At 47.6% G+C, this 10,261-nt stretch overlaps 1 protein-coding gene across 1 annotated transcript; it reads left to right on the top strand.

Annotated features, from left to right (window-relative positions):
- The first annotated feature begins 328 nt into the window (after positions 1 to 328).
- On the top strand, positions 329 to 3,770 carry LOC123412574 (endoglucanase 16-like). Its single transcript, XM_045105524.1, has 4 exons — positions 329 to 816; positions 960 to 1,172; positions 1,686 to 1,886; positions 2,564 to 3,770. Exons 1-4 carry the CDS (start codon positions 577 to 579, stop codon positions 3,509 to 3,511), a joined length of 1,602 nt encoding a protein of 533 aa, XP_044961459.1. The 5' UTR covers positions 329 to 576; the 3' UTR covers positions 3,512 to 3,770.
- The last annotated feature ends 6,491 nt before the right edge of the window (positions 3,771 to 10,261 follow it).

Below are 10,261 nucleotides of genomic sequence, written 5' to 3'. Positions count from 1 at the left end.
TGTTCCTCCTGCCTTCCTTTCACCAAAGTTCACCAAATCCCGCGCAACGCAACGCAACGCAACCAGTCCACCCCCTACGACATGGGCGGCCAGCGGCTATTCGGCTATTCCCCACATTATTTCTGCCCCTTTTGCTGGCTTTCCATATTCCCACGTCCCCATGGGCCACGGATGCATGGGCCCCGACCGCAAAGTCACCTAACGCAGCTGGGTCGGCCCCACCCATTCAACACGGTATGCCGATGCCCGCCCGCCCGTCGTCGACGGAGCTCCGCGCCGCGCCGCGCACCGCCCCCCTACATATACGCGAGTCCCCCGTAGAGTCGACAGCCCACCACCCTCCCCCGCCCATCCCCATTTCCGCACCTCATTCCTCTTCCTCCAACGACCGCCCGAACCACCGGGCCACCTGTCCGTCCGTCCGCCGCGTGCGTGCGTGCGTGCATATATCGAACAACGATCGACCGGCCGGCCGCCGCCGGAGCGGAGCAGCAAGTCCGTCGGGTACGCTCCTCGAGGACCGGCGTATACAACTGTTGGAGAAAGAGAGAGTGAGAGAGAGGGAGAGCTATAGCGATGATAATGAGGAGGAGCAGCGGCGCGGCGGCTTGGGTTCTTGGCGTGGCCGTGGCGGCGGCCGCGACGTTCTTCCTGGCGGCGGAGGCGGCCGGCGCGGCGCCCGTGCCGCACGACTACGAGCAGGCGCTGCGGAAGAGCCTGCTCTACTTCGAGGCGCAGCGGTCGGGGCGGCTGCCGTACGGCCAGCGCGTCGCCTGGCGCGACCACTCCGGCCTCACCGACGGCCTCGAGCAAGGGGTACGTCCCCGTCGTCGAATTCTTCCGTCCCTTCTTCTTCCTTGCCGGCCGGCCGATCATCGTATCGTTCGGTCGATCAGGATCAGGGTGCTGACTTAATTTGGATGGATCTTGCTTGCTGTGTTTGTGTTTGGTTCCATTAGGTGGATTTGGTGGGCGGATACTACGATGCCGGCGACCACGTCAAGTTCGGGCTGCCCATGGCCTTCACGGTGACCATGCTGTCGTGGAGCTTGCTTGAGTACGGCGGCGACGTGGCGGCCGCCGGCGAGCTCGCGCACGCCCTCGAGTCCATCAAGTGGGGCACCGACTACTTCATCAAGGCGCACACCAAGCCCGACGAGCTCTGGGCCGAGGTAATTTTTGTTTTTACAATTCCCAGTTACCCTTACCCCCATCGTAATCACCGCCATTCGCTGGCTAATCATCCAATCAACAACTTCAAACAAACATAAACAAAAGCTAAAAAACTTGTAGTACAAACATGCATGCACGCACCATTGGCCGTGGGCTGGCAAATTGAGTTGAGAAAACAAAAACAAAAACAAAAACAAAAGCTAAAAAACTTGTAGTATAGATTTTAACTTGAATTTTTTGAAAGCTGGGGGAGAGGAACATTTGTTAGGTGGGGGCTAGAGGACAAGCAAAGCCAAGGCGCGGTTCAGTCGAGGGATGCGCAAATCTCACACCTGCGCCTGCACCTGCACCTGCCACTGCATGCATGATTGTCTCTTAGCCTCCACATGGATTAGCCAGGAACTTATTAACAAATCACGACGCATATGCATGTCTGTGTATCTGTCCGTCTGCTTCCACGGCTTTGACGAAATGTGAACGAAATGATTGACTGATGGTGCTTTGCTTTGCAGGTTGGCGACGGCGACACCGACCACTACTGCTGGCAGCGGCCGGAGGACATGACCACGTCCCGCCAGGCCTACAAGGTCGACCGCGAGCGCCCCGGCTCCGACGTCGCCGGCGAGACCGCCGCCGCCCTGGCCGCCGCCTCCATGGCTTTCCGCGAGACCAACCCGCACTACGCCCACCTCCTCCTCCACCACGCCCAGCAGGTTTGTAATTGTCACCTTCACTACTACTACTACTATTACAGTGCACGTAGCTAATTTAGTACACTATTCCAGAGATTAGTACTACTACGAGTGGTAAATTCTTTGGCTTGTGTGGAATGTGTCGGGTACGTGTAGCGGAGCTGCTGGGCTGTAGATTCTGAGGACCAGCCAGGAGGCACGAGTCAAAGAGGGCAGAGGATTTTTCTCCCTGGTTCACATTGGAACCGTGTTCTTCTCGTCGCTGCTCGCGACGGCACGTGCCAACTTGTCCACATGACGTCATCGTCATGCCGCTCGCAAAATCGTCTTCTCCACAAATTGACAAATTATATAAAATAACCGCGTGAAGGTTCTGTCGGTCCGGGGAGGCCGACAGGTGGGTCCACGAAAGAGCTAGCGGCATCATGCAGCACACTGTCAGCGTACTACTACGTGGCTGCGTGATGCGACAGGCTACTTAACGTAACAACCACATTTCCGTTCACGTTAGGGCCTGCAGAAACCCACGCGATTACAACGATGCGATGCGATGCGATGCGATGATGGGCGATTATTATTGCCGCCGTTGGATTATCGGGGGAATATTAGTTGGTTGGTTTGCTTTTTTAATGGCGTGTATGTACGTACTTAAGTGAGCATTGTGCTGACATATGTCTGTTTTTCTGTTGGTGGTACAGCTGTTCGAGTTCGCTGACAAGTACAGAGGCAAGTACGACAGCAGCATCGCGGAGGTGAAGAGCTACTACGCGTCCGTGAGCGGCTACCACGACGAGCTGCTCTGGGCGGCGCTCTGGCTGCACCGCGCCACGGGGCGGGCGAGCTACCTGGACTACGTGGTGGACAACGCGCACGAGTTCGGCGGCACGGGATGGGCCATCACCGAGTTCAGCTGGGACGTCAAGTACGCCGGCGTCCAGATCCTCGCCACCCGGCTGCTGCTGCGTGGCGAGCACGAGGAGCGCCACCGGGCCACGCTCCAGGGGTACCGCGCCAAGGCGGAGCACTACCTGTGCGCGTGCATGGGCAAGAACGCCGCCGCCGAGGACAACGTCGAGCGCAGCCCCGGCGGGATGCTCTACGTGCGCCAGTGGAACAACATGCAGTACGTCACCAGCGCCGCCTTCCTCCTCTCCGTCTACTCGGGCTACCTCACGGAGGCCGGCGAGGGCGCGGCGGCGACGTGCGGCGAGGTGGCGGTCGACGCCGGCGAGGTGTTCGCGCACGCCAGGGCGCAGGTGGACTACGTGCTGGGGAGCAACCCGCGCGGGATCAGCTACCTGGTGGGGTACGGCGCCAAGTTCCCGGCGAGGGTGCACCACCGCGCGGCGTCCATCGTGCCGTACAAGGACAGGAAGGAGTTCATCGGGTGCGCGCAGGGGTTCGACGACTGGTTCGGCCGCAAGAGCGCCAACCCCAACGTCGTCGTCGGCGCCATCGTCGGCGGGCCCGACCGCCACGACAGGTTCAGGGACGACAGGGTCAACTACATGCAGACGGAGGCGTGCACCTACAACACCGCCCCCATGGTCGGCATGTTCGCCATGCTCAACAGGGTGGCGCGCCAGCAGGACCCCACGCCGGCGACGACACGGCCGGAGGGCACCACAAGTACTGCGGCGGAGTGAGGTGTAAATTATATATATATACTCTAGGCAGTAGTAATACGTGCAGGGGGATCTGTACAATTTTGCCCCTCCTATTCTTTTGTTCATTCTTTTCTGGTAGACGCGAAGGCTCTTCTCTTCTTCGCAGGGATTATTTGTATACGGGAAAAATAGGGTGGACGCATTTGACAAGCAAATGCGAATTCCCTCCCCGTAAATATAAGATAAGAGGAAAAATATATATGTATATGAAATTAGTCTACTGGCCGGATTTCCAATATATGAGAATGTTTTTCCAGCGAATGATTGCTAATATTCTGGGGAAAAAAACATTGCCGCCTTTCTAATCATGCATCACAGCGAGCTCGTGCAATGATTAAGCATCTGGTGAGGAAGATTAAACAAATTCAACGCGTCAAGAAAAGCATGGCAATCTAATATTTTGTGGAGTAGAGTACGACCCTGCGAGATCGAAAATGATCTTCAGAGCGCCTAGCTTGTCCATGCTGACAGCCATGTCTCTCCTTTTATTATTTCAATCAATAGACGTTGGCTTTTCAAGACCACATGGAAGTCAATAGAAATACTTATGAGAAAAGAAGTTTACACTTGAACCCTAAAATAGCAGTATGATACATAGCAATGTGTACATAGCTAACATGCCTCGACAAAACTACTAGCAAAGATACAGAAACTATAGCACAAAAGCACCTAGCACTCGAAAATGCCTTCCAAACCAAGCAAAGGTCGACGCGCCTAAATATTTCCTTTCTTGCTAAGAGATAAACCTAAATATTTTGTTTTCATCTTTGCCTCGTAATAGTATTGATTCTTCGAACAAATGCAAGGATGCTTTCATTATAAATATTTTTCTCCTGCCAAGATAATATCTCTTAGAAATAAAATCATGAACTTTAAACAATATGAGCAAGAACATGTTGCACAATCTTGCCATTATATACTTTTATTGAGCCAAATAATAATACTATTGATGTGAACTCTATCGCTACAAATAATTTCAACAATAATGATTGTAGAGGGAACTTTAATCCTAGACCATATCCCGGTAATACCTCTAATGATTATAATAATTTCTATGGTAAATCATACAATAATAATAATAATAATAATAATAATAATAATAATAATAATAATAATAATAATAGGATACTACAAATTGATGAACTATTGGGGAACGTCACATGGGAAACAAAAAAATTCCTATGCTCACCAAGATCAACCTATGGAGATCAACATCTACAAGAGGGGGAGCGCATCTACATACCCTTGTAGACCGCTAAGAGGAAGCGTTGAGAAATGCGGTTGATATAGTCGAACGTCTTCGCGATCCAATCATGATCCTTCTCATGATCAAATCACGAACATCCCGATCAAGTGTCTCATAACCAACAAGTATAGGGCATCACAACAGTTTTTGAGGGTAGAGTATTCAACCCAAATTTGTTGATTCGACACACGGGGAAGCCAACTAATATTCTCAAGTATTAGCAGTTGAGTTGTCAATTCAACCACACATGAAAGACTTAGTATCTGCAGCAAAGTATCAGTAGTAAGGTAGTGTGATAGAAACAGTAGCGACAGTAACCAGTAGCAGCAAAGTGACAACAGTAGCAGCAAAGTAACAATAGCAGCAGTGACAGCAGTAGCAACAAACTAACGTAGCAAGGACCAGTAGGAAAAACTCATAGGCATTGGATCAGTGATGGATGATTATGTCGGATGGTATTCATCATGCAACAGTTATAACACGGAGAGATATGTAACTAGCTCCAGTTCATCAATGTAATGTAGGCATGTATTTCGTATGTAGTCATACGTGCTTAGGGAAAAGAACTTGTATGACATCTATTGTCCATCACTCCCGTGGCAGCGGGGTCCTAATGGAAACTACGGGATATTAAGGTTCTCCTTTTAATAAAGAACCAGACCAACGCATTAACACTTAGTGAATACATGAACTCCTCATACTATGGTCATCTCCGGGAGTGGTTCCGGCTATTGTCACTCCGGGGTTGCTGGATCATAACACATAGTAGGTGACTACAACTTGCAAGATAGGATCAAGAACACACATATATTGGCGACAACATAATAGGTTCAGATCTGAAATCATGGCACTCGGGCCCTAGTGACAAGCATTAAGCATGGCAAAGTAGTAGCAACATCAATCTCAGAACATAATGGATACTAGGGATCAATCCCCGTCAAAACTAACTCAATTACATGATAGATCTCATCCAACCCATCACCGTCCAGCAAGCCTACGATGAGATTACTCATGAACGGTGAACAGCATCATGGAATTGGCGATGAAGGAAGGTTGGTGATGACGATGGCGACGACCTCCCTTCTCCGGAGCCCAGAACGGACTCCACATCTGCCCTCCAGAGGAAGAACAGGAGGTGGCGGCGCCTCCGTATCGTAAAACGCGATGAACTCTCCTCCTTGATTTTTTCCGGACGAAAGGGACTAAATAGAGCTGGAATTGGAGACGGTGGAGCAACGTGGGCCCCACAAGCCTGCTAGGCGCGGCCAGGGGGGCCGCGCCTGGGGCTTGTGGGCTCCATGCTCCACCCCTCCGGTTGATTCTTGCGCCAGTATTTTTTATATATTCCATAAAAAAATCTCGTAAATTTCCAGGTCATTCTGAGAACTTTTATTTCTGCGCAAAAACAACACCATGGCAATTCTGCTAAAAACAGCGTTAGTACGGGTTAGTTCCATTCAAATCATGCAATTTAGAGTCCAAAACAAGGGCAAAAGAGTTTGGAAAAGTAGATACGTCGGAGACGTATCAACTCCCCCAAGCTTAAAACCTTGCTTGTCCTCAAGCAATTCAGTTGACAAACTGAAAGAGACAAAAGAAAAACTTTTACGAACTCTGTTTGATCTTGTTGTTGCAACTATGTCTAACTCATATCCAGAATTTCAGCAAGATCATAAGCAAACCACATAAGCAAATGACATCTAGGTCTCACGGTAAACTCATATCAATGGCATAATCAATTAGCGAGCAATAATAATGAGTTTCAAACATCAACACTTTAATCAAAACAATCATGAAGCAGTGTGAACAGATGGTATCTCGCTAGCTCTTTCTCAGGCCGCAAAACATAAATGCAGAGCACCTTCAAAGATCAAGGGCTGATTAAACATTGGAGTTCATGGCAAAGAAGATCCAGTCATAGTCATACTCAATATCAGTCAAAAGCAAAGCATAAAAATGACAGAGGTGCTCTCTAATTGGTGCATTTATAATGCGAGGATGACTTAACAGAAACATAAATAGACAGGCCCTTCGCAGAGGGAAGCATTGATTTGTAGAGCTGCGAGAGCTCAAGCTTTGAAAACCGAGATAATAATTTTGGGTCGCATGTTTTCATTGTCAACGCAATGACCAAGAGTTTTCATCATCTTCCATGCTACACATACTATAGGCGGTTCCCAAACAAAAAAGTAAAGTTTTGACTCCCTCACCACCGATCAATCACACTCCACGACTAGCCGAATACTCGGGTGCCGTCCATACCAACATCAATCCAGGGGGAGTTTTGTTTGCAATTATCTTTTTGATTTGAGCATGGAACTGGGCATTCCAATTACCGGCCCCTTTCTCGTGAGTGATAGTGAATAAACACATATCGAGGATAACACGCCTAGCATGGAAGATACTGATAGCCCCCTGTCACCACATGAGCGGCTCGGGCATGCAAAACAGATTATTTCTTGAAGATTTAGAGAGTGGCACATGCAAATTTACTTGGAACGGCAGGTAGATACCGCATATAGGTAGGTATTATGGACTCATATGGAACAACTTTGGGTTTATGGAAGTGGATGCACAAGCAGTATTCCCGCTTAGTAGAAGTGAAGGCTAGCAAAAGACTGGGAAGCGACCAACTAGAGAGCGACAACAGTCATAAAAATGCATTGAGATTAACCAACATTGAGTACAAGCATGAGTAGGACATAAATCACCATGAACATGAATATCATAGAGGCTATGTTGATTTTGTTTCAACTACATGCGTAAACAGGCGCCAAGTCAAGCCACTTGAATCATTCAAAGGAGGATACCATCCTATCATACTACATCATAGTCATCTCAAGATTCATGTTGGCATCCAAGACAAACCATTATAAGCTCCTAGCTAATTAAGCATGGCATCAGAAACTATGATCTCTAAGTTCATTGCAAACATGTTTCTCTCACAACAAAGCTGAATTTGGAACGATGAGCTAGTCATATTTACAAAAACAAAATAGATCGAGTTCATACCAGCTTTTCCAGGATCAGTCACTTCATCATATATCGTCATTATTGCCTTCCACTTGCACGACCGAATGATGTGCACAATAATAAGAGTGCTCATGCATAGGACTAAGGTGGAATCTGCAAGCAAACACAAAAGAGAAGACAAAGTAATATGGCTCTTTTACAGATAAACATGTATGCATGCGAGAGCCATTAAACATTGTAACCATGGTCTTCTACCTTGACCCAAAGAAAAAGAAAACTATTTACACGGGAAAGCTTCCAACAAGCAAAAGAAGAACGGGAAATATTTTTGGGTTTTCTCAAACAAGACAAACACACGAGAAGAAAACGAGAAAAAGAAATAAACTAGCATGGATGATAAGTCGCAAAGTGTGAACACTGACTAACAAAGTGAAAGCGTAAGCAGGAATATAAAGTTGGTGAGGAACACGTACTCCCCCAAGCTTAGGCTTTTGATCTAAGTTGGTCTACTCCCATGGTTGGTCCGGACGATACCCAAAATCATAATGGAGGTTGTACGGGAGCGCTGCAGCTACCGCCTGAATAGCTGCCTCACGAAGACGAGCAGCCTTTGCCTCCCTCTCATACTCCTTTGCCTCTCCTCTGGTTATGTAATATCTCCGTTTTACCTTAAAGTCAAAGAAGGCAGGCGCAGGAAGGGTAATATGGAAAACACGTTGTCGGTTAAATATTAACCGATATAGGAGGGATTCATTATCCCTGTCAAGGAACTGATAGCGTGTCATAGCGGCACGATCAAGGAAAGTTGTATGGAGCGGGGGATCTCCTTCGCACATGGGTACTCCAAGAAAATTTGCTATGCGAGTGGCATAGATCCCATCAAAGAAATCCCCTTCATTAGCATTATTATTCAGCCTCCTTGTTATTATAACTCCCATGTTGAAACTTCTATCACCCGTTATTGCGCTCTTAAGAATACTAAGGTTGGGTGCGCAGAGGTGACAATGCTCAATCTTGCCGTTAATGCATCTACCTATGTAGAGGGCAAAGTAATGCAAGGCAGGAAAATGAATGCTCCCCATGGTGGCCTGCGTAATATCTCTAGTTTCTCCAACAGTTATACTAGAGAAAAAATCTCTAACCGAAGATTTAGGAGGATCATTGAGACTACCCCAATCAGGTATCTTGCAAATTCTATTGAAATCCTCTAAATTCATGGTATACGATTTGCCATAGAGATCAAACAGTACGGATGTGTCACGACTAGCTGAAAAATGGAATCTATGAACAAAAGGGGTAGTGAGAGTAGCATACTGTTCACATTTATCGGAGATGAATTCTTCGAGCCCGATGTTGTGAACAAGGGTATCAAACTCATCTTTGAAACCTGCCTCAATCGTGAATTCATCAGAAGGCCATTCACATGGTTGTACGTGTGCATTTCTCTATTGGTAAGGATCGGGTTCCCGAATTGCGAGACGGGGACCCCTCTTGCTTGAGGAACCACCATGAAAGTTTCTCCTGGACATCTTTCTTTTCTGAAATTTTTAGTGACTCAAAGGAAAAGTGAACTAGGCTCAACGAAACTCATAGCAACTACTCCTTCAAGTTCCTAGAGGCCATATCACGCATCAAAACTACTTGGGACCAGCTAAGGTTAGCATGCAAAGCTCAAGAGCAGGGTCACCAAGGCAGCAAAAATACGCAATGGATAAGGCACTAGAGGAAAAACTAATTGGACCAATGGAGGAGTCACATACTGATGACCCACAAGTATAGGGGATCAATCGTAGTCCTTTTGATAAGTAAGAGTGTCGAACCCAACGAGGAGGAGAAGGCTCAGATAAACGGTTTTCAGCAAGGTAATAACTGCAAGCACTGAAAGTAGCGGTAACACGTGATGGTGTAGTGAGGTAAAACGTAACAAGCGAAAAGTAACAAGTAACAAGTAGTAGCAATGGTGCAGCAAGTGGCCCAATCCCTTTTGTAGCAAGGGACAAGCCTGAACAAAGTCTTATAAGAGGAAAAACGCTCCCGAGGACACATGGGAATTTCTGTCATGCTATTTTCATCATGTTCATATGATTCGCGTTCGTTACTTTGATAGTTTGATATGTGGGTGGACCGGCACTTGGGTACTGCCCTTACTTGGACAAGCATCCCACTTATGATTAACCCTCTCGCAAGCATCCGCAACTACGAAAGAAGAATTAAGACAATGTCTAACCATAGCATTAAACTAGTGGATCCAAATCAGCCCCTTACGAAACAACGCATAGACTGGGGTTTAAGCTTCTGTCACTCCGGCAACCCATCATCTACTTACTACTCCCCAATGCCTTCCTCTAGGCCCAAATGTTGTGAATTGTTATGTAGTCGACGTTCACGTAACACCACTAGAGGAAAAGAAAACATACAACATATCAAAATACCGAACGAATACCAAACTCACATGACTATTATTAGCATGACTTATCCCATGTCCTCACGAACAAAAGTAACTACTCACA

The sequence above is a fragment of the Hordeum vulgare genome, chromosome 7H (genome assembly GCF_904849725.1).
Source record: "Hordeum vulgare subsp. vulgare chromosome 7H, MorexV3_pseudomolecules_assembly, whole genome shotgun sequence".
Taxonomy (NCBI): Eukaryota; Viridiplantae; Streptophyta; class Magnoliopsida; order Poales; family Poaceae; genus Hordeum; species Hordeum vulgare.
Note: the sequence above shows the minus strand (reverse complement) of the source record. Positions and strands in the feature narration are given on the sequence as shown.

What these genes read in the sequence shown, in the direction of transcription:
- LOC123412574 (XM_045105524.1), top strand. Translation starts at nt 577, where the DNA reads ATGATAATGAGGAGGAGCAGCGGCGCGGCGGCTTGGGTTCTTGGCGTG. An exon ending in CCGACGGCCTCGAGCAAGGG is followed by an intron (nt 817 to 959) that starts GTACGTCCCCGT and finishes TGGTTCCATTAG; the next exon opens with GTGGATTTGGTGGGCGGATA. An exon ending in CCGACGAGCTCTGGGCCGAG is followed by an intron (nt 1,173 to 1,685) that starts GTAATTTTTGTT and finishes TTTGCTTTGCAG; the next exon opens with GTTGGCGACGGCGACACCGA.